Below are 24,700 nucleotides of genomic sequence, written 5' to 3' on the forward strand. Positions count from 1 at the left end.
TTCCAGGAAAAAAACTTAGACATATGCAATCAATTCCATGAATCATGGTCTGGTACGCTGTGTGGGTGAACATCAGTGAAAGTTAGCCAAAATGGAAACCAGATAAACCTTAAATGCGGGTTGAGCTTTTGTGTAGTGGCTTGTTACGATTGTATTTGAAGAATGCAAACCTGCACAGCTTCCTGTAACTTGAGCTGTGGTGGTGTCGCGAAATATAAAAACCAAATAGTCACGAAAACACCTTGCATTGCATTCCATTTGAATTATGTCAGTTTATTCAACAGCGTTGCGGTGCGTGTGATTTTTCATGTTTACAAAAATTGTTTCATACAAGACTTGAATAAAATATTGTCGCACAATATCAAAAAATTGGCCAAAAATGGTGTATTAGGCCTAAGTTATACAGGTAGTCCCCGGGTTATGACATACCCAACATACGTGATTTCGACTTTATGACACCAGAGCCTTGTCTGCCATTTTGTCTCCAGTCATTTTTTGTTTTGTTTTTTCCACGTAAACACTAACTCATTGTACCTCACAGTATCTTATTTTTTACTTCATTTTATTAGTATGACTATTCTACCACTTGGAGAAATGTGTATTTGATTGCGATGTTGACTTTTGTTTTGTGATGCATTCTTTTATTTCGGCGCAGGAAGCGTAGATCAGGTAGTACGCACGCCAGTAAGAACGCATGTACACACTAAGAACGTATTTGCGCACACGAAGAAGAGCGCACGCGCATACACGAGGAAGAGCGCATTTGTTCCCACAAAAAAGTCGTGAAGCCGAGCGAGAGAAAGAGGGGAAAGATTACAGTTTAGCTCACTGTCTAGCTAGAATTTAGTGCCAACGTCTTGGCGAGGACAGTACAATGACATATAATACATGTTTTTGGATAGTCATTTTGAGATTTAGGGGGTATTTCAGGATAATTAAAGGGTTAATTCTGATTTATGCTGAAATTTGGGTAACATCGCACATGTAGGAACGGAATTCGTTCGTAAACCGGAGATGACCTGTACTATAATAAGATAAAATTGAAATAATTTGTTGCTACAAACACAGTGAAAATGGATTGGACGCCTATCGCGGTCGATTACAGTAAAGAAGTGTTTTTCATTCCGAATGCGTATTGTTCTGAGCATCTCATTATCCAAATCATACAACATCAAATCTACAACATTTACATATGTATAGAAGAAATCATTTTATGTTCCAAACCATACTACATCAAATGACCTTAAATGGCCCAAAATTACCTCATTGCCTGGCATTGGCTGTCACTGACGGCCAAAGACGTTCGATCCGTTTGAAGTGGGAGAGATGGCAGCGAATGAACGAATATGATATATTATTCTTAATATACATATTCTCTCACAGCTGTGTAGATAATGTGTTTACCCTTAACCAATAATATTTTATGTGTGGTGTGGCAGTGTTCGAATTAATTCCTCACCTCCTTCAGTTGGGAGTAAAGCTAAGGCTGGCTCATAAAAGGGGTCAGGAGATAGGGCTGCTGAGCCAGACGCAACCAAGAGAAGTTGTGCCTATTACGACAGGGAAGGGCAGAGACAACTGTTTTAGTATGAAGAGCTTGCTAAGGGTTTGCCTGCTGTACTGATTAAATGTAAGCTAAAAGTGGAGCAAACACTAGCTAGCAAACAATTACAGTATTTCATTATGGAGTAGGCTTAGCCCCATCTGGAATCCCGCGGTCTCCACTATAGGCTACAGCTCCGAAGCGAGGTCCCTTGTTAACAAACTAAATTCATTGGATGACAAACTAAATTCAGTAAATTCCTGACAAATTGGATTCAAGCCGATTTTTAAAAAAAATTCCACACCAACTTTCAACATCTGTAGGATACCAATAAATGAATAGAATATTGTAATAGACATTGCGAGGTTCCAGATGGGGCTGGAGTGGGCTAAGATAACAGGTTAATTTTCAGCACTACACTGACACAAGACACCAACCCTCCTTTGTGAAGTACTTTGTCACATCCTGTTGGCAGTTTCTACCCCTCTCCTGTTTTGCTTTCTTTTCTTTATTCTTTTGATAACCCGAAAACATTTCTGTAGTACCGCGCACTCCAAGTCATTGACTTGTGTAAATGCGCACAGCTGCTCCCGGTCTGATCGAAGGAAAGGCGGATCAAACCATTTAATGAAAATACGGTGGTTGGGGGTGTGTGGCTGGCAATACATATGCTCTCTGGGTGTTTACTTTTTGCCAAAAACACAACAAAGAAAAGAGACCCTTTGTTTTATTCATATTAAAATTATAATGAATAATATCTAAATTTGCAAATGATTACCTAATGTTCTAATTTTCTTTGTTGGCCCCATCATGGCACGGGCCCCTAGAATCAATACCACTTTTCACCCCTATACGGCACCCCTGATTAGCTGGGGCCCCAAGCAACTGTCTTGCTTGGATATATGATTTGGTCCACATCATATATCCTACGTGTAGATATGGAAAAGAACTTCTCCAGATCTACATCATACCCCCATCATTTGTACGTCTGTCTGTCCTAAATACAGCGCTAAAATAAAACCACTAATTGTGCAAGTTCTCCCACTTGAAAATATAAGAGAGGCCTGTAATTGTCAACATGGGTAAACCTCAACCAAGAGAGTGAATGTGGAAAAAAAAACAGAAAACCACATTGTTTGATTTTTAAAGAATTTATTTGCAAATCATGGTGGAAAATAAGTATTTGTTCAACACCAAAAGTTCATCTCAATACTTTGTTTTGTACCCTTTGTTGGCAATAACGGAGGCCAAACGTTTTCTGTAACTCTTCACAAGCTTTTAACACACTGTTGCTGGTATTTTGGCCCATTCCTCCATGCAGATCTCCTCTAGAGCAGTGATGTTTTGGGGCTGTCGTTGGGCAACACGGACTTTCAACTCCCTCCACAGATTTTCCAAGGGGTTGAGATCTGAAGACTGGCTAGGCCACTCCAGGACCTTGAAATGCTTCTTACGAAGCCACTCCTTTGTTGCCCTGGCTGTGTGTTTGGGATCATTGTCATGCTGAAAGCCCCAGCCACGTCTCATGTTCAATGCCCTTGCTGATGGAAGGAGATTTTCACTCAAAATCTCTCGATACATGGCTCCATTCATTATTTCATTTACACAGATCAGTCGTCCTGGTCCCTTTGCAGAAAAAAAACCCCTAAGCATGATGTTTCCACCCCCATGTTTCACAGTGGGTATGGTGTTCTTCGGATGCAATTCAGTATTCTTTCTCCTCCAAACACGAGAACCTGTGTTTCTACGAAAAACTATTTTGGTTTCATCTAACCATAACACATTCTCCCAGTCCTCTTCTGGATCATCCAAATGCTCTCTAGCGAATCGCAGACGGGCCTGGACTTTCTTCAGAAGGGGGACACATCTGGCAGTGCAAGATTTGAGTCCATGGCAGTGCATTATGTTACTGATAGTAGCCTTTGTTACTGTGGTCCCAGCTCTCTGTAGGTCATTCACTAGGTCCCCCCGTGTGGTTCTGGGATTTTTGCTCACCGTTCTTCTTATCATTTTGATGCCACGAAGTGAGATCTTGCATGGAGCCCTAGATCGAGGGAGATTATCAGTGGTCCTGTATGTCTTCCATTTTCTAATAATTGCTCCCGCAGTTGATTTCTTTACACCAAGCATTTTACCTATTGCAGATTCAGTCTTCCCAGCCTGGTGCAGGTCTACAATTTTGTCTCTGGTGTCCTTCAACCAGGGGTCGCGTTAACCGAATATTTTCCGTCGTTGACCATTTTTTTAAAGCGGTGACGGAAAAAACTGAAGTCTGTCCATCATTTTGACAGGTTGCAATTCACACCCCAGACCACAGGGTGGCAAGTGAGCTTTTTAATTAGCTATTGTCTCTCTTAATGCATGACGTCGTTGGCTATTCTGTCAGAATATTGTAGCGTCACCGGGGTCTGGCGGCGGCACCATGATTGACACATCAACGCGAGGTTCTTATTGGTGCACTCGGTGTGCCAGCGCGTCATCCAATTGATGGACTAGATTGCCGCCTGTGTATAGGCCCCAATCACATGACGTCACAACTCCGCCCCCCTGACTGGAGCCGCCATATTGTGTGTCAGTTCGTCGTGTTTACACATTACCGCTACGTACACGCCTCCTATTACGGCGTGTTTTTCTGCTCGTTAACATTAATAATCAAAATGGTGAAGGCGTGTGTGGCGGTTGGTTGCAGTAACAGAGAAGATAGACGGAGAGACTTGAAGTTCTACCGTATTCTGAGAGACCCGAAGAGGAGAGCGAGATGGACTGCTGTAATTCGACAAGAAATCTGGGCACCAAACGATCACCACAGACTATGTAGTAGTCATTTTATATCTGGTAAGATGCATTTAATATATATTTAGAAGATTTTGGGCTGACAACCACAATTAAGATCATTGTGTAACGTTGATGATTGGGGTCTATATAGTTGCCTCTTTTTCTTTGGGGGCGGAGTTGTTGTTTTGTTGGTGTTGTTGGCGGTAAGCAGAGTAAAAAGAGGGAGAAAAATACCACGACTTCCGTGTTTAATTTTTCGCCGCCAAGCAAGCGTTACAATATTAATTAAAATTGAATGAAAACTAAATACTATTGAATATGTCATCATTATCATTTTAAAAATTTAAGTGACGGGTAAAAATAGATTATGACCCTGTCAGTCAAAATGACAGACAACGAAAATGTCTAGCGCAACCTCTGCCTTCGACAGCTCTTTGGTCTTGGCCAGAGTGGAGTTTGGAGTGTGACTGACTGAGGTTGTGGACAGGTGTCTTTTATACCGATAATGAGTTAAAACAGTTGCTATTAATACAGGTAACGAGTGGAGCCTCTAAGACGTCATTAGAAGAAGTTAGACCTCTTTGACCGCCAGAAATCTTGCTTGTTTCTAGGTGACCAAATACTTATTTTTCACTCTAATTTGGTATAACACCATGTAGCATGTACCAAATAAATTCTTTAAAAATCAAACAATGTGATTTTATTTTTTTTCCACATTCTGTCTCTCATGGTTGAGGTTGACCCATGTTGACAATTACAGGCCTCTCTAATCTTTTCAAGTAGGATAACTTGCACAATTGGTGGTTGACTTAATACTTATTTGCCCCACTGTACCTAACTTACTGCTCCAACAATCCACTCCACAAGGCCATCCTTTCTTTAACAAGAGACAAAGTCCATGTGAGTTTCCTGTTTTGAAGAACTGGATTGCAAAATCATCCAAATTAAAAAAAAAAAAAGCCATGACTCAGTTGCCCGGGGGTTATTTGGGGGGAGCCTACATACAGTATCTGGTAAACCTGACTCCTCCTTTCCCTGCACACACACAGTGGCGCGGTACTGTGCCTTTAAGTATGCGTAGGTGCTGACCGGCGTGCGCCTGCGAGTCAAGCGGGCTCTCGGTGCGTGCTCTCCCGCAGTGACATGGCGTAAAAAACGGCGCGAGCATCCTCTCCTCCCAGCGCCATGGACGCAGTGCGCACGACGACGACGACGTTGCAGGTGATAACGGCGCTAATGGTGATGGTGGCGTCCGGCCAGGAGGACGCCGAGATGGAGGATCTCGTGACGGAAAAGGAAGCCGAGGAGAGCCACCGGCAAGACAGCGTCAATCTGCTGACCTTCATCCTACTGCTCACTCTCACTATCCTCACCATATGGCTCTTCAAGCACCGGCGTGTACGCTTCCTTCACGAAACCGGCCTGGCCATGATTTACGGTGAGGTGAAGCACATTGGCAGTGGTGGGAAGTACAAATACTATGATTACTTGCAACAAATACCTGTACTTTTTCCTTTTTGACTCAAAATCGACTCCTTACTTTTGCCACCTCTCACTTATGACGACATACGACAGGGTTTCCACCTTTTTGCGATGACGTCACAACACTTCTGGTTGGCAACATAGGCTAAATGGCTAACGAGATGATTTTAGCCTTCTAATGTGTGAAATGTCAGTAAGAAAATGTCACTTAAGGTCATTTCAAACTTAATGCCAGTTGTGACCTTTATTTACTTGGTGAAATAAGGGTTACTACTCCTACTACTGTAAATTAAATTTATTAATAACGCATTCAATGCTAGGCTAGATATACAGTATTTATGGTATTCATAGAGTAAGTGCTGTGGTAGTTAGTGAAAGAATGGTATTTATTTTTGAAAACACTGTTATTGGCTGCCATTGATGGTGATAGACGTCCAATCAATTTTGACTGGCAGCAATTACAATTCACAAAGTACCGTAATTTTCGGACTATAAGGCGTACCTGACTATAAGCCGTCACCCACCAAATTTGACACAAAAATGGCATTTGTTCATAGATAAGCCCCACTGGACTATAAGCCGTATTATGGGATATTTACACCAAAATATTTATGGCGGAAAACACTCAGGTGACTTGAAGTTCCGTTTTGACACCCCCAATTTGGCCAAATTTCGAAATTGTCCTATATGCATGTGTGATACATCATTGGAAAGCTTAAAATCTCAATTTTCTCGGGGAAGAAAAAATTTGAACAGGAGGGCATTTAAAAAAAAAATTAACCAGCAAAACCCCAACTTGAGGCGAGAGCACGCGAGAGCATGATTAAACACGCCATGATTTTAACGAGATATTATCGCATACTTACCTCTTTTTGATCCAAAAACTCCAGGTAGCATGTATCACTGAGTGTCAAGACACAGCTGTGAATGGCCACAGCCGAATTTTGGGGGGATTTTATGGGTGAAACATGGTAATACAACAAGGGTCGCGATGCAGAAATCGCAGATGTCAAGGTGTGGTCGAGATTTTAATTTTCATATATTTACGCTTTTAAACATTTTATTTTTTTTCAATTTTTCTTTCTTTGGATCGATTATTTTTCATCTAAAATATTGGGGAAAATGGGACAGTAACGAATAAAATACAATTAAGTCATAGTTATGTGGTACATATCCGTGACTTTTTCACAGACGCTAATTTTTTCATAGTGATGTAATTTGTTTAAAAGTTTAAAATATGCGGGTGAATTTTTTTTTTTTAAGTCGTTTTTTTTTTAACTAAATATTAGACATCAATTAATGATTCTAAGCTAAAAATGACATTTTGAATGATAAAAACTACTGCTTACTTTCATTTTATGGCTAGGTTAAAACACAAGCATTTGCGCGACGTCTGTAAACGGGGGTTTCCAGGGTAAAACGGACAAATTAAAAATAGTTTGGGGACTTAATGCCCCATGAATCTGCTATGGTAGCAAAAAGACATATCGTTCTATCAAACACAACAGTTCTTTTGGCTTAAAATACAGCAGTTTATTTTAAAAAAGGGTGCAAGAGCAGAAACTCCTTTTTCAGTCTGTGTTTTCTGCCATATACCGGTAACACTTTATTTGACAGCAGCATCATAAGACTGTCATAAGACCAAATGAACCACCATGAAGCTTTGAACCAATTGGCTGCAAAGCTTCATTGCTTCAAGAAGCTTCATTTGGCCATCACTGGGGGAGACAGCGCAACCTCCTGCTGTCAACACTGGTGTCGTTCAACATGCCTCTTAACATGCATTGCAGCGTTCCAGATGTAAATAACAATCAAAATGAATGTTTTCAGCTAATTATTTCTTCAGTTACTGTTCCAGTTGTTTCATTAATTACTAATTATGGTATTTGGTAACACTTCATTTGACAGTGGTGCTGTAAGACAATCATAATTATGACATGATGCTGTCATGAGTATTAATAAATGGTTATAACAGATGTCATTTAGTGTCATCCGGCAAATTATCTCACTTTTGAATGTAAAAGATCTGAGCGGACATAAACGGAGTTAGTGACATAATTTGCCAGATAACACTGAATGACATCTGTCATAAGTATTCAGTAATGCCGATGATACTGTCATGTTATATGTATGATGTATGACGGTTTTATGACGCCGCTGTCAAATAAAGTGTGACCTATTAACCCAAATAATCAACAAATAAGCCGCACGGGACTATAAGGTGCAGGATACAAAATGAAGTAAAAAAATGAGGCTTATTGTATTACGGTGTTTGCTATGGTAGTTCGTAAAAGGGGAAAAAATGTGGAAAACATCCTTTAACTTGCTTTCTCAAAAACTACTAAAGAAACATTTTGAAAACTTCCAATAAATGTCTGGATTTTATTAGCAAATTGAAATTACAATATTTGAAGATAAATAATATAGTCATACACAATAAATGCACACTTGTTCATAATCTCTTAACTACACAGGGTTGCAATGCAAAATAAACATTTGTCCTAAGTAGTGATGCACGATAATACATTTTTCAACCGATACGGATAACCGATAATTTCCTCCTCATTCCTACCGATAACCGATAATGTCAAGCCGATAATTCTATTAAAAGATTTATGTAAAATTTTAAACAAAAGAAAATATTAATGTGCAAAAATATTATTTATTGCTCTTTTTTTTTTTTTCAACATAAAATATGAACAAGTCGTCAATTCCAACATCTAAATAATGACATTGTCTGACATTGTGTAATGGTAAACTTTTGGCAACAATTACTTACAGAGTAAATACCTAAGTTTCACAAAAATGCCTTTAAAAGTAAGCCATTCCTAACATAACATTAATACACTGCAAAACACACTTCCTTAAAACTAGTCAGTTTTAAGTGTAAATCTATTGGAAATAAGTGAAATAATCTGACAGCGCTTCAAGTGTATTTCAGATTTCTTGGAAGAAAAATAGCTAGCTGAAAATAATCTTAACAGCCTTATTTTAAGCAATACATTATTATACTTAATCATAAAAAAAACTTGGAAGAAGAAAAGATTTTGAATATTTGTGGCTACAGAATATTATTGTTATTTCATTACAACAGGAATGTGCATATTTAAATTAATAAGTGCCAATAAATTTAGATTATCTACTGTGACTGTAATTGAGCAGACAAATAAGTTAAATTAATTTGAAAAGTGATTGCTAATGTTATATGCTTTGTTGCACACTGTGAAAATGATTAACTCAAAAGAGCGAGATGTCATGTACCCATTCTGCAGCGCTTTGTTTACATTTGCGGCACTCACGAGTCGCGACATTCACTTTACAGCAGCTAAACTGATAAACGGCAGTACTATTTGGATGCAGTTGGAGCTCGCATCTCCGTGCGTGTTGTTTTGTGCCTGAGTTTTGTTAAGCCGAAAATAAAGGCAGCATTACAAAGTCATCTGACCGCTCGTCATTTTACATACTGAATGCATTATTGACGGGCTGACTTCGTTTTCTCCATGTTTAAATTATCATCTAACCACTGTGCCGTCATGATAAGCTTGCTTATTGGACATCACTTTTCCAAATGTAGTGGTGAAAATGTGATTGGCATGTTTTTCATGAAGATTGGTGGTCGTATAAACTGCATTATTTTTTTATCCAGGGCTTTGGCTCTCGGGTCATTTCGGTAAAAAAAAAAATCGTGTCTCGTCTCGGCGGCGGCTACGTTCGTACCGGATAATCAGCCCGCACCGGCCGGTTTGCCGCGGCGTATTCGGGGCCTCGCTCTGCTCACACGCCGTGAGGGAACGCTCGAGAAACCGGGGTGTTCGCCGGAGGTCCTGAAGCCGGGGAACCGGGCTCTACCCGCCGCCTGCCGGACCGGCCAGAGTGGCGGGCTCCGTCGGAAGACGGCTACTTGCCGACTATCGGTCTCCAGCCGTGTCGGGGTTTAGCCTTAGATGCTAGTTTACCACCCGCCTTGGGCTGCTTTCCCAAACAACCAGACTCTGTATCGTCACAAGCCCCTAGTTTAACTTAGTGTTTACAATAGCTTTAGCATTCCCGCTAGCAGCAGCAGCCTGGCATTCGTTCCAAAAATCTTTGTGATGCAGTTTTAAATGGATGCTGGGTTAGTGATTTTGAATGAGGACGCTTTCTTTCGGCCTCTTGGAACTTCTGCGGTACATGTTTCGCAAATGGCGAGAGCGTCGTTTTTTTTAGTAACAGCCGCCATAATATTCAACTATTTCTTGTCGTGTAACTCCGCCTCCTCAGCCCCTCCTCCCTCAGGGGCTTCAGAGAGGGGAGGGGTTGAGGAGGCGGCGTGCTGAATTCTTCGGTTGTGCACATTTGGAGGCAAAATCAAGTATATAATTATCGGATTGCATTATCGGTTGAATTTTTTATTATCTGGATTATCTGTGTGACGTCATAATTGCCATTATCGGCCGATAATTATCGGCCACCGATATTATCGTGTATCTTTAGTCCTAAGACCACTCAACATTGTCTGAACAAATAAATATGACTGAAAAGACTTCTTAGTCAGGGTATAACAAAAATAAATAAAAATGGAGCCTTCCTTCAGGTAAAACTACTGCTTTTGTCCACAAGCACAGCTAAACTCAACAAAAAATAAAAACGTTTGACCTCTAATTTGATTAATGTATGATTATCTGAAAAAATGTCTGCATAGGCTGAAAATAGAAATATTTTTAAATAAATAATTCATAAAATAAATACATTTTCAATAAATGCAAGACATCAGCCAATCAAACATGCGTTAGAGGGAGAAAAATGGACCGGCACATTCAGCAAGTGAAAAGGGGTAAATTTAATTCTGATCACTTAAAATTGGTAGGGTCAATTTTATCCTTAAAACATATTTGAAGACAATCATAATTTCATTATATAACGCAAATAAGGTTGCTTAGAAGTTGGTGGGGACAACTTGAGCATCCTAAAAAGTTTGTAGTGTTCTGTCCCCAGGGCTGTCAACAGACTTGCAGGGGCCCGGGGACAAGAGACCATTATAGGGCCACCCCACCCCTGCCACTGGCTTGTCATGACAACATGTGTAATACTTTAACGGTTTGCAAGCAATGACGGTGTAAATTTTCAAATTATTTAATTTGAGATGGACAGTTAAATTTAACAGACCATGATGTGATATGACACAATATAAACAAACAATTTCCATCTATTGTCCCATGTAGGCTACAGTACAATACGACTGAGAGTGCTATGCCTGCCTGTGTCTGTTGTGGAAGTTAGTAAAAGAGAAAACTGTATTGGAAACGTTTTGATTTATTGACTGCCATTGACATCCAATTAGGGCTGCAGCTGTCAATTATTATAGTAGTCGATTAATCGATAAATTAGTTAGTTCAAATAATCGAGTAATCGGATAAGGAACATAAAAAAATTAAAATACCTGAGCTGAGCTTCAAACAGTATAAAAAATAAATTGATAATGAGGATCTATATACAACAAAAGAACAATTAGCTAACTTACCTAACAAAAGTCTGCTACCTTAATGCTATAAAATGCTAACTTTTTCTTTTTTATTTTACAATGCCCTAACAAATGGTTCAGACACATATTCCCACAATAAAATGGCTAAATATACCTATAAACTAAATCACGAATGCATTAAAAAAATTATTAGCTCAAACAAAAACTTAGCTTGCCTTGGTCTTAACAGGGAGCAGCTGGATTCAGCCACGTGAAATGAGGCAGACTAGAGGGCAGGATATCCACCCAAATCAATAAAACTAAATGCAAACACTTTCAAAACAAACCATTACAATGCCACTTTAACTAAACGAATACTCGAAGCAGCAAAATTTAATTAGAATATTTTTTTGTAATTGAATACTCGAGTTAATCTATTAATCGTTGCAGCACTACATTAAATCCTTTTTTACTAGGACGGATTGCAGCAATTACAATTCACAAAGTATGTGCTATGGTAGTTGGTAAAAGTGCAAAAAATGCGAAACTAATAACTATAACTAATTGGCTGACATTGAAGGGGATAGATGTCCAATCTGTTTTGACTGGGAGGGATGGCAGCAATCAAAATTCACACTGTATGTGGTGCAGTAGTTGGTAAAAGAATAACATTTGTTTTGAAAGCACCCTTTAATTAATTGGCTGCTGTTGACGTTGATAGATGTCCAATCCGTTTTGCGTGGAATGTTTGGCAGCAAAAAAAAAAATCACAAAGTATCTGTTGTAGTAGTAAGTTAAAGAGAAAATTATTGGAAACTTTTTGATCTATGGGCTGGCATAGACGGTGAGAGACGTCCAATTCATTTTGGCTGGGAGGAATGGCAGCAGTGCACTCCAACTGACTAGCGACCAGTTTAGGGTGTAGTCTGCCCTTGGCCCAAAGTCAGCTAAGGATAAGCGGTGTTAAAATTGGACGGATGGATGGGATGACAGCAGTTATAATTCACAAAGTATGTGTTATAGTAGTTAGTAAAACGGAAAAAATGCTGAAAATATCCTTCAACTTATTAGCTGCCACTGACGTCAATAGATGTCCAATCCATTCAGACTGGGAGGCCTGGTGTTTTCCAAAATTTCCAGGTTTGTGGTGAATCAGTAATAGGCACACTTTTGCAAAATAGACAATGTTTATTGATTAGAAATTGTAGAATAAATGAGATTTATTGATTATAATCCCACAAGAGCAAGCAACAAGTATAAAAAACAAGCATAACAAGGGTAACGATGACGCTAGATTAAGTTTGTCAATCCCAGAATCCCCGCGCTACCGTTACAGCACAACCAAATGTCCCTTAGCAATGAAAATCACTTACCGTGACAAATGAGCGGAAGCCAACGCTCCGGTAAGGCGGCAAAGGAACAAAGCCAGGCGATCCGTACGTGACCCGCTGGCGGACTTCACTGGTCGCCTGGAAATGCCCGGTTTTTGTAGGAACGCGCCACACGGGGGCGGAGACGGCCAACCCCCGCTCCCAGGCGGGGCGGCCCCGTCCAATGACAAAGCTACTTTTGGTTCAGCCCCTCGAAAAAGGGGCTTTTCTTTGCGTTGCTCCCAGGCTGTGCCGTCCGGTAGCAGATGTTGTGTTCCCACGGTAAATATTATGAGTGCAAAACAAGTTATCTCGTGAGATTCCCGCCTAACTATGGAACCCAGGCGTGTAAGAAACAATCAAAACAAGTTATCTCGTGAGATTCCCTCCTAACTATGAAACTCAAGGTAAAAAACAATAGAAGTTCCAATCTAGGTCATAGAAGCAATCATACATCACAAAGGCATAATGTAATATTTTCCCCCATCTCCTGGCAGCAATCAAAATTCACTTTTAAGGAGTGCAGTAGTTGGTAATGGAATCAAATTTATTTTGAAAGTACACATGATGATGATTTGGTATTCTTTTGATCACTCTTAACTAAGTGACACTTCCATGCCATTATAGGTCTGCTGGTGGGTGTCATCCTACGTTATGGCATCCCGGCCACCAGTTATCGCAACAAGAGCCCGCCCAGCTGCACGCTGGCCAAAGGGCCCGCCAGCAGCAGCCTGCTGCTCAACGTCAGCGGCAAGTTCTTTGAGTACACGCTCAAAGGCGAGATCGACTCACGTGACATTCACAATGTGGAGCAGAACGACATGCTGCGGAAGGTGACGTCACTACAACAAAATAAAAAAATGTCAGTATCATTTAAATTTGACAAGTCGCGTGAGGTCAATCACTGTTCTCCAAACAATATGGAGACGTACCTGAAATAGAAGGTCTTAATGAGACCTTCCTAGATGTACGAGGACTTTTTCATTAGGGCCCCTTATTCAAAATTCGATTCGATTAGGAGGTCATAAATCAGTGTGCCCGAAACCACATTGAGTCATACGTCAAATCAAAGGTATTGACAAAGGCTTCCTATAGCTACAATTAATGTTTCAGTAGGTCTCTGTTATTTTGTAATAATCTAAAAAACATGTATCCCTCTATCAGTTGTGACTAAGATGGGGTCATAAATCAGTTTGCCCAAACCACATCGAGTCATACCTCAAATTAAAGGTCCCAACAAGCACTTCCTAGATCTACTATTACTTTATCACTATTCACTAATATAATTATATAATAGCGAAAATATGTATCTCTCACTAAAATTTGATGAGTAACAGGGTCATAAATCAGTTTACCCTAAACCTCATTGAGACATATCTCTAATCAAAGGTTTTGATGAGGGCTACGTATAGCTCTAATTTCCTTGTCAGTAGGCCAAAATACTAATTTGTAATGACCAAAAAACATGTATTCCTCTCTCAAATTTGACCAAGGTCATAAATGAGTTTGTCCCGAACCACTTTGAGTCATACCTCAAGTCAAAGGGCTTGACAAGGGCGTCTAAGAGCTACCATCTATTTGTCAGTAGGACCCATTATTATTTTGTAATAACCCAGAAACAAACTCACTCAGTTTTGACTAGGAACAAGATCATAAACCAGTTCGCCCCATGAGGTCATAAATCTGTTTTTCCCAAACTATTTGAGTCACACCTCAAAACATAGGTGTTGACGAGGGCTTCCTATTCCTACAATGATTTTGTCATTTTTCCCAAATGAATTCATGTCTTTATATTTACTATTTACTATATTTATATTTAGTACTTTGCGACAAAAAAGGAACAAACTGTCCTCATCAGCCAACTGATGGCACTCCATCTCTCTTTCCCGCAGGTTACCTTCGACCCAGAAGTTTTCTTCAACATCTTGCTGCCTCCCATCATCTTCCATGCAGGCTACAGTCTTAAGAAGGTAAGATGACACACAACCCTAACTTTAACCCTAATTGATATATCAACAACTGTACATTTGTTTCTTATTGTTTTTGTGAGCTAAATTTGGTGCAGAAAATTCACAAAGCTACGGAGCCCCAGACATGACATGAATGAAAAAAAAACTCGTGCTTGAGAGTGCCTTGGTGCTTTTATGATAACTTGTTTACCATCAAGGCTTCCAACGTAGTTTGGGAAATTCCATTGCCGCCAGAATCTGCTATGGCTTCCCATTGGCTGGTTGTAGGACATGGCAAAACATCGGACAAATCGCTGGAAAACGCAGCTGGCTTCCACCCGATGCTGGAATTCGTAATGTGACTGCTAGTCTCTATGTGGCATCAACAGTCGGACAAACCACTTCCGCAACTGTCTCCTGCGTCGCCTGCGCATCAACAGTTGTATAATCAACATTTGTTGTTCAATGTTTATGAGCTGAAGATCCACATTCAAGCGTTCCAATTACGTTGCCGTTGTTGTCTAACAGAACAAAACTCAAGAAATTCGACATGACTCCCTCAAAACTGAACAAACACAATGCAACACCCCTCTAATGGCTTGGCGGTGAATTACAGAGCAACGCGTTCCTTTGCCGCAGAACTATTGAATGCCCATTGACGCCGTAGGGTCCACATCATTGCTACGCCGTCACCGCAACGCAGAAGCATAACTCAGCCTTTACACACACACAATGAGTTGCCACAACACACAACTGCTCCTGTTTAACAAGCTAAATGATGATTGACACATTCGACGCCATTGATGGTAGCGCTCCCAAGCTTCTCTGGCAAGATCAAAGCTTCAACGCGTGTCAATCATTGTTAACTTTACAAGCAAACTCCAGCTGCTTGCTGACCAAGAAAAGCAGCAGGAGGGAGAGTGAGAGGCTGTACGAGAATGAAGCAGAAAAACATAAATATATTTTTAAAATTAAAAACCTCACCCAATTCCGATCCTATGAAAAATGGCGCGATCGGCCCGATTTCCGATCTCGTGATCGGTTCGGGACATCCCTAGATGATATCGACATTGGTTTTTCATGATCTGCTTTGGAAAATTATACATATAGCAGCGCTGTCATGTCCACTTACTGCCTGCCTGTGTTTCTAGTGTTTTTTTACCTCTTTGTGGGCGCTTTGGTGTAATTACTTTTCATAAATTCTTGCACTTTCTGCTGACGTGATCATGTCAGTGAGAGCTCATTGTGGACAGAGAGAGCTAAATGGACGCACTAAAGTCCGCAGCTCATGTACAATAGCAGTTCTTGCCATTTCATCACATTGTTTGTTCCTAGAGCAGGGCGGTAAACCGAAAATTTACCGGCACCGAAATTCTTCACGATGACCAACGTAATTTTGACCATGACGGTAAATTCGGTAATTTAATAAAACAAGAAAATATAGTCTTTTCATCCCGCTTTGACTCTGTGTTGTTCGGCAATGTTCATTCCCCTTTAAGAAAGCAGAAAGTGTGCTTACGTGTGGAGTCACGTGGTTATCAGGAAGCCAAACAAATAAGAGCCCTGTGGCTAATGCTAGCGGCTAACGCTACAAGCAAACGTGATGGAGTGTGGCTTAAGGGAGGTTCGCCAAACTTTCACCCGACATTAATATAGACTCTTGGCGGCATTCAGACAGGCTTTCACCCGCTGTCCTCCCTTGTTCTCACGATTTCCAAAGAGGATGCTTTCAATGCTTTCTACTAGTAGCCAAGCCACAGGCTAAGGCTAGTGGCTAACGCTAGCGGCTAACGCTACAAATAAACGTGATGGAGTCGGATAGCGGCTCTAACCTTGGCGAAACAGCTGAACTTGGATTGGAGTGGGTTGGGCACGGACTGCATCTACCAATTAGTATGTCACCTTATTGCGTATCTCTGTCTATGTGTGATTTCTGATGGCTGTTGTGATCGTAAAGCATTCAGCATAAAGTACAATCCAACAGTGAAAATTTTAATATGACTGTTTAATGGCCCCAGCTATTTTTCTGTATGTGCTTAATTCTGTGTCATTAGATCAATGCAGCTTTAATGTGTGTGTGCGTGTGTGTGTGTCTGTGTCTGTGTGGGGGTTCATGTGTGCTTGCATATATTAAAAAATGCACTGGGGAAAAAAAAAACTGAAACCTTGAAGTAAACACATGTGTTAAGTAAATATGTCACAGCAGCCATTAACAGTTAAGTTGTCTTTTTGAAGTGTACTGTTCAAGCTGTAAGTCATTTGTATTACAATGACATGTTTGCACAGGCATATTGATTTTGACAATGTACATTGTTCAAGCCATACAAGCTGTTATAAATGTTCATACTTGAATTCTTATTGTTTACAATAAATTTTTGTATACTTAATGTTTAGACTGCATGTACGATTGTTAAACATGTTAAATTGAAAGATGGTAAATAAATCAACAAGAAACGGTTAATCTGTATTTCATGCCTTGATTCAGATTTTCAAATTATATAACAGTCCACTTGGGCGAATTTATCGTCATTTATCGTTATCGAGGTAAATCTGCTCAATTTACCGTGATACGTGCTTAAGGCCATATCGCCCAGCCCTATTTGTTGCTGATACAAGCATCACTTATTTTCTTCATTTGTTTAATATTCATGAGTGTTGTGTCGTATATTCGAGATGTGTGTAATTGTTTTGTTTGCAAATGCAGTAAAATGTTTTTACATAATTCCATTATTTGCAAGCTGTACTACCAGTTGCTATTCAAATTGACACGTGGTGCATACTTTGCTTTATTTTGTGACTTTATTTCATATGATTGACAGTGTTTTGTTGTTTCAGTTTTACAAAAAATGCTTCAGTGCTCTTGTCAAGAGAAAGATAAGAACAGTACAGACTATTGTACTTCACTCCAGCATCTGACTTCTCTTCAGAGCCTGAGCTGTTCGCTATTTGCCGGTTTGTGTACCCAAACACACGTTGAGGACAGAATGATTACCTTATTGGCACTTTGCACTTTCACTTGCACTTCAAAAAAAGATGTTTGCACTATTTTGATTTTAACAATAAATATAGTGGGGCAATAGAGGTACTTTTTCAATAACTACAGTTGAAGTTGTTCACTTATTTTTCACAGAATGTTTTTTTTTGGAAAATCTTAAAGTTGTTCCATTTATCAGTGGTAAAGCATCCAGTGGGGCATCACAATACAATTAAACATAATATGTGAAGGCCACGACTGCATATTGGTATTGGTTTAATATTGGTATTAGACTTTTGGAGTTGGCCAAAATCAGAATATCGGTTATCGGTTAAAAAGTCATTATCGGTTGTCAGCATGGATTTCATTCTTCAGTTTGTGAGTCTGTAAAGATATGCTCGATATGTTGTTTACCCTTGGGACCCGTATGGTACTAGGTCTACTTCGTGAGCTCGCTGTAACGATTTTGTGCACGTGAAATTAATACATAGTGAGCACGAACTGTCAACTCGTGTGCACGAAGTACAAACTCGTTCACACGAAGTACTAGTTGGTTCACACAAAGTAGTAGCACGTTTTGAGCGTGCACACGAGTAATTTTTTTTTCATTCATGTCATGTCTGGGGCTCAAAGAAGCAGCTCACAACTCAAAAAATCTGTGTGCTGGGGGACTCGTAAGTCAAGGTATCTCTGTACTCGCCCTTTAGAAAACGGTTATATAACCGATGAAAAGGGTTAAAGATCGTATCGAGATGTGCTCATTGTTTGATCTAAAACTTGTCAGTTTGGTCCATGGTGTGCGCATGCCCCCACTAAACACACATAGGCACAAATTTGCTGACGTCGTGGTCACGCATCCGGAGCACATATCCGGCATGTAAATAGAATAATTTTGGCTGGCTCAGCGTTTTTCTTCTTTTTTTCCTGCAGAAACACTTCTTCAGGAATTTGGGCTCCATTCTCACTTACGCATTCCTTGGCACCGCTGTCTCATGTTTCGTGATTGGGTGAGAGTCAATTAAAAGTTTTTTTTTTAAAGTGCAAAAGTCTGGGGACACCAGCATTAAGTGAAAGGGGAGAACATTATAAAAATATTTATTCGAACAAGATTTTTCATTTCGTTTGTGTTGGAGTTCATTCCAAATGTGTAGTACAAATAAATTCATTTAGTTTCCATTTTGTTAATACAGTCAACCCTCATTTTTCGTGGTTAATGTGGACCAGAACCCGCAGCGATAAGTGAAAAACTGCGAAGTATCGCCACCCCAAAAATTTTGTGTGTGTGTGTGTGTGTGTGTGTGTGTGTGTGTGTGTGTGTTCAATGTATTTATTCAGATTTAGCATTGGAAAGAGGGACATACAGTGGTATGAAAAAATATCTGAACCTTTTGGAATTTCTCACATTTCTGCATTAAATCACCATCAAATGTGACCTTATCTTTGTCAAAATCACACAAATGAAAAAAACTGTCTGATTTAACTAAAACCACCCAAATATTTATAGGTATTTATAGGTACAGTAGTAACTGTACTGTAAGATACATTAATGGGGGTGGGAACCTCTGGGTAACTCACGATATGATACAATTTGCGATACTAGGCTCACAATAACGATTATCTCACGACATGGCGATTCAACAATTATCAACACATGAGACGGGAAACAATAAATCATTGATTTTTGGTCACTTTCTTTTGCAGTAATAAAGAAAAACAAGATCAGACAATGATATGTGAACATTTGTTAAAGAACTGAATATTTCATGGGGTGTCCTAATTTTTTCACATGACTGTACATCATATTGAATTACTTATGTATTTATTTATATTGTGTATGCAATACATTAAAAAATATTTAAAATGACACATTACGTATATTTTACTTATCAATTGTAATGTATATAATAGTTTATCATGATTTTTTTATTGCCTAAAAAAAAAAAAACGCACTGTTGCTAGGCGGAAATCTGGCATCTCTAAAACCGTTTTTTTTTTTCAACTAATGAAAGCTGTCAAGCAAGCGGTTATTTTCAATATTGGTCACTAATTTAAAAATAAATAAATGAATAACATACCCATGTGGACATTGACAAATACTGTGGATTTATTTGAAAAATATGAAATTTTGCCCTTACAGGAATCTTATGTACGGCGTGGTCAAACTGATGCAAGTGCTCGGACAGCTGAATGACAAGTTTTACTACACCGACTGTCTTTTCTTCGGCGCCATCATCTCCGCCACCGATCCAGGCATGACATTCCGTCTCCAATGTGAGTTTTTTTAAAATGTAATATATATTTTTTTCTAATATTTTCAGTGACAGTGCTGGCCATCTTCAATGAATTACACGCGGATGGCGACCTGTACGCGCTGCTGTTCGGGGAGAGCGTCATGAACGACGCCGTGGCTATTGTGCTATCATCGTAAGTTTTTTTTTTTTTTTGTTTGCTTTAACGCATTCAATGGCATTGACGGCGATCGACGTTCAATCTACCGTTTGTACTGTTTTCTTATCTGTGCCCTATAACGCTTACTAACTCCTTACAATTGGATTGTATGGAAGCGTACTGCTTCCAAGTCCAGTGTCATATTTTTACATGATAGTTTTCACGTTTTTACATGATAATCATCACGTTTTTACATGATGTCATCACGTTTTGACATCATAGTTATCACGTGTTTACATATCTCGGGTTTACATGATATTTATCACGTTTTTATACATGATAGTTATCACGTGTTTACATAATAGTTATCATGTTTTTACACAACACATTATTACATGCTAATTATCACGTTTTACATGAGTTATCTGTTATTACATGATAGTTTTCTGTTATTATCCTGTAAAAACGTGATAACTACCTTTTTTTTTTTTTTTTTTTTTTTTTTTTTTTTTTTTTTTTTTTTTTTTTGGTAGCCGCTAAACGCTTCCAAACAATTGGTCACATTTGTAAAGTCAACTAAATTAAAAAAAAAAAAAAAAAAGAACACAAGTACTGAAAAAAAGCTCTAAAAATCAACTGAAATTATGTAAAATTTATCAACAAAATTAGCTAAATAAGAATAATAGTCTAATGTAAATAAGAAACATAATTCATACAGTAAAATATAATTTAAATAAAACATAAAATAACCCAAAACCGAAATTAACCGCCCCCCCCGAAAATATGATGCAGCACTAGTTTTTAAAAAAAATCAAGTTCAAATTTTGTCTGACGTACAGTACTTTGCTGCCCTCTACTGGCAAAAATGAGAAACACCTTTTACAAGTGTGCTCATGTAAAACACACATTAAAAAAACACATTCTATTGAGTATAATAAGTAGATAAGTAAGTATAATAGAATGTGCACAACACCACATTAAAGGCATGTTCATTTTGTCTTCCAGACAAAATGATTGGAGGTCTCGGCCCCTCTTTGGAGTTAAATAAGTGCCTTGTAAGGGTTAAAAAAAAATCCACATATGAAAACAAACTTTCTCTTTTTCATTTTAAAATGTGACCATCAGCTCCATCATGGCATACCAGCCAAGAGGTGCTAACACGCACATGTTTGACGCCTTGGCCTTCTTCAAATCTGTGGGAGTCTTCCTAGGAATTTTCAGCGGTTCCTTCATGATGGGCGCCGTCACTGGGGTGGTCACCGCTCTCATATCCTTCGTACAAGCAAAGCGTCATTTTCCTGGTGTTGCCGAACATTCAGGGTTCAAACTCCTTAACTGGTTGTCACGTGACCAAGTTCACCAAGCTACATTGCTTCCCACTGCTGGAGACAGGCCTTTTCTTCCTCATGTCCTGGAGCACCTTCCTGCTGGCCGAGGCCTGCGGATTCACTGGTGAGCTCACAAAGACATCCAAAAACATTAGAAAAAAATTCACTTGCTCCAAACCATATGATGTTGCATCTCAAATTAACTGGCTCATTGAGACTTTTTCATATCTGTGGGGGGTTTGTTAAAATTCTGTCATGTGGTTATTTAATTAGCAAAAACATGCAGCCTCGGGATTCATCGAGTAAAAGGGATTTTTAAACTAATATAATGGTGTATGTTTTACATATTTTTAATTATTTTGTCATATTATGAAGTGATAACTATAAAAACATGGATGAGCTGTCTGATTTGACAAATAATGGGGTCAAAAATCAATTTGTCCTAAACGATATTGAGTCACACTTCAAATTAAAGGTATTGAGGAAGGCCTTTTAGATTTATAATTATTTTGTCAGTAGATCGAATGTTATTTTGTAATAATAATTTAAAAAATGTCCTCTCAAATTCGACAATAATGGCGTCATCAACAGGGGTGAAAGTGGTTAGAATTTCTTGCCGGAACTCCCCGATGTGAAGGTCGCCACGGAGCCAGAAATTTTATTTATTTATTTATTTATTTATTTTGGGGGTGTGGGGGGGTTGGGGTTAAAAACTACTGAAATGCAACAATAACTTATTGTGGTAACATCTCCAGAGAAATCGCATGCTTCGCCACGTTTTCATCATTTCTTTCACAACTTATTCAACACAAAACGCCTGCTGTCTGCCACAATTGACGATGTTCTCAAGAAAGCATTGAAAGCGAAAGTAAACTTTCACCCGCTCCCCTCCCTCTTTGTCACGTCAGCGCCGCGGTGCCTTCAGGTACAGAAAAAAACGTCCGCCTTATTAGAACCCGTTTCGTTACACTATTACAGGAATTATTATTATTATTATATTATTAATCCGATTTTTATTTATTATTTATTTGTTTTGCTATATGTAATTGCCATTTGTAATAGTACCAGCAGTATTTTTTAAGGATTTAGTGCAGGTTTTTGGGCTGTGGAACGAATTAATGGAATTATAATGTATTCCTATGGGAAAATCCTGCTCGACATACGACCATTTCGACTTACAAACAAGCTCCTGGAACGGATTAACTTCGTATGTAGAGGTACCACTGTATTGGTAGAAACGGTTTACGCAACACAAGCACTTTATTATGCTTGTTGTTAACACTTGTGTATGTACAGTAAATCTGATGTTTGTAGGTTGTTTTCTTCTTAGAGATGAAATGCATGTGTGGCAGCTTAGCATTTTTTTTTTTTTTTACATAGTGTTTTGACAGTTGCCGTCATATTTTCAGAATCAAAGCACCGTATACCGGAACAGGGTTCCGGCCCTGAATCTTATACTGTAACTGCGTTCTGGCCCTGAATCTTATACCGTAACTGTGTTCAGGCCCTGAATCTTATACCGGAACTGCGTTCCAGCCCTGAATCTTACACCGGAACTGCGTTCCTGACCGTTCCCGCCCACTTTCACCCCTGGTCATAAATCAGAAAACCAAAACCACATGAAGTAATAGCTCAAATGAAAGGTCCCAACGAGAGCTTCTTAGAGCATGGGTGTCCAAACCTGTCCTCAACGGCCGCTGTGGGTCCTGGTTTTTGTTCGTTCAAATCGAGTACAGGCAGTTAAACCAATGAAGTTTGTGCTAGAACAAGCAGCTCCTGACTGCAATCAACTGATTACACTTGTGAGATACCAGATTGGTGAAAGGTTGTCCTCATGATGGGTTTGAACAAAAACCCGCACCCACTGCGGCCCTATGTCTTAGAGCTACAATTACCGTATTGGCCCGAATACAAGACTAATATAAGAAATAATGTGTAATATAAATATAAGAAAAATATAAGTTTTTTGCATTGAAATAGGATTGAAAAAGAGGGGGTCGTTTTATATTCGTGGTCTGGACATTATACCCATTCACGACACTAGCTGGCGCCAGATATCATTGAAGCGATGTTCTGTCATGGCAGATCTCAGCTACTCTCCCCATTCACGACGCTAGATGGCGCCAGATATCATTGAAACGATGTTCTGTCATGAGAGATCTCAGCTACTAGTTTAACCAGTTTGTATTATTTTATTGCCATGTTTTTCCTTATTCAGATTTGTTTCAAGACTACAGTTACAGTTAGACTTCACTTTGATGGTTAATGCAGTTAATGCAATTTTGTTGTTTTATCACAATAGATTGGTTTATTTACATTTCAAAAACCAGAAGCCGTTCATTTACGAATGTGATTGCACTTTAGTTTACATATTTCAATGTTTAGATATTAACATTTGAATGAGGCAACATAACATGCTTTTTCTCTCAAATATATTGTAATAATAAATAATGCATTTTATTTATAACGCATTTTCCATTTGAAAAACAAATCTCAAAGTGCACATTGCCAAAAAAAGAAAAATAATAATACATAAAATGAAAAAGACTAAGAATAAAAGAGTAAAAGCAAAACAAACACAAGCACAGATAAAATCAGATACCGATCAGATAAAAGTAAGACAGTCAAATAAAATTAGCTAGAATAAGCTTTTTTAAAAAGGTGAGTTTTTAGTCCTTTTTAAATGCATGCATATTGTTATAATCATTTGTTTCGGATGTACTTTAATTACTTTCTGTATTAAAATTAATTTGGTGTTCAAAAAGTCTTTTTTCAAACTTGAGTCTTGAAAAAGAGGGTGTCGTCTTATAATCAGGGCCGTCTTATATTCGGGCCAATACGGTAGTTTTTTTTTGTGAGTTGGTGCCACCCTCCTCAAAGTTAATTAGTGCCGGTGAAAGTGATACAACCCCCCCTCAAGATACAAAAGAGATGTCATTCAACTAGTTGTCAATCGACATATCATCACAAATGTTATGAAAATATTTGATAAAGGTTGAAAAGTTACCTAGTGTTGCTTTAATTGATGGCATTAGATGTGCCACCCTGGTGGATCAGCCCCTGGTCATACCTCAAATCAAAGGTCTTACGTGGGCTTACAAAATACAGTACATCATTATATATAATGTTCCTCTCCTATTGTTATGTAAAGACCGAAAAACCTGTAACTGCAGATCAATTTTGATGAATAACAAGGTCACAAATGAATTTTCCACAAACCACATGGAGTCACACCTCAAATTAAAGGCCTGGACTAGCTCTTCCCAGCGATCATTTGTTTTCCAACACCCCCGCACATGACGCAGTTATAACCAATTTTCCTGCAGGTGTGGTCTCTGTCCTTTTCTGCGGCATCACACAAGCTCACTATACCTACAACAACCTCTCCGTGGAGTCCACCAAACGAACTAAGCAGGTACGCAGCAACGTCCATTGCATGTTTTTTTAGGGG

General features: G+C 39.1%; 1 protein-coding gene across 1 annotated transcript in view; it reads left to right on the forward strand.

Annotated features, from left to right (window-relative positions):
- The window catches only part of slc9a7 (solute carrier family 9 member 7), a 66,018-nt gene that overhangs the window by 1,280 nt on the left and 40,038 nt on the right, over nucleotides 1-24,700 (forward strand). Inside the window, exons 2-10 of the mRNA XM_057840644.1 lie at nucleotides 5,368-5,756; nucleotides 13,238-13,443; nucleotides 14,503-14,580; nucleotides 18,464-18,540; nucleotides 19,671-19,783; nucleotides 19,852-19,957; nucleotides 21,047-21,188; nucleotides 21,268-21,373; nucleotides 24,576-24,664. Coding sequence (XP_057696627.1) covers nucleotides 5,504-5,756; nucleotides 13,238-13,443; nucleotides 14,503-14,580; nucleotides 18,464-18,540; nucleotides 19,671-19,783; nucleotides 19,852-19,957; nucleotides 21,047-21,188; nucleotides 21,268-21,373; nucleotides 24,576-24,664 — 1,170 coding nt within the window. The 5' untranslated portion in view covers nucleotides 5,368-5,503. The remainder of the gene's footprint in view (nucleotides 1-5,367; nucleotides 5,757-13,237; nucleotides 13,444-14,502; nucleotides 14,581-18,463; nucleotides 18,541-19,670; nucleotides 19,784-19,851; nucleotides 19,958-21,046; nucleotides 21,189-21,267; nucleotides 21,374-24,575; nucleotides 24,665-24,700) is intronic.

This window comes from Corythoichthys intestinalis, chromosome 7, assembly GCF_030265065.1.
Source record: "Corythoichthys intestinalis isolate RoL2023-P3 chromosome 7, ASM3026506v1, whole genome shotgun sequence".
NCBI lineage: Eukaryota > Metazoa > Chordata > Actinopteri > Syngnathiformes > Syngnathidae > Corythoichthys > Corythoichthys intestinalis.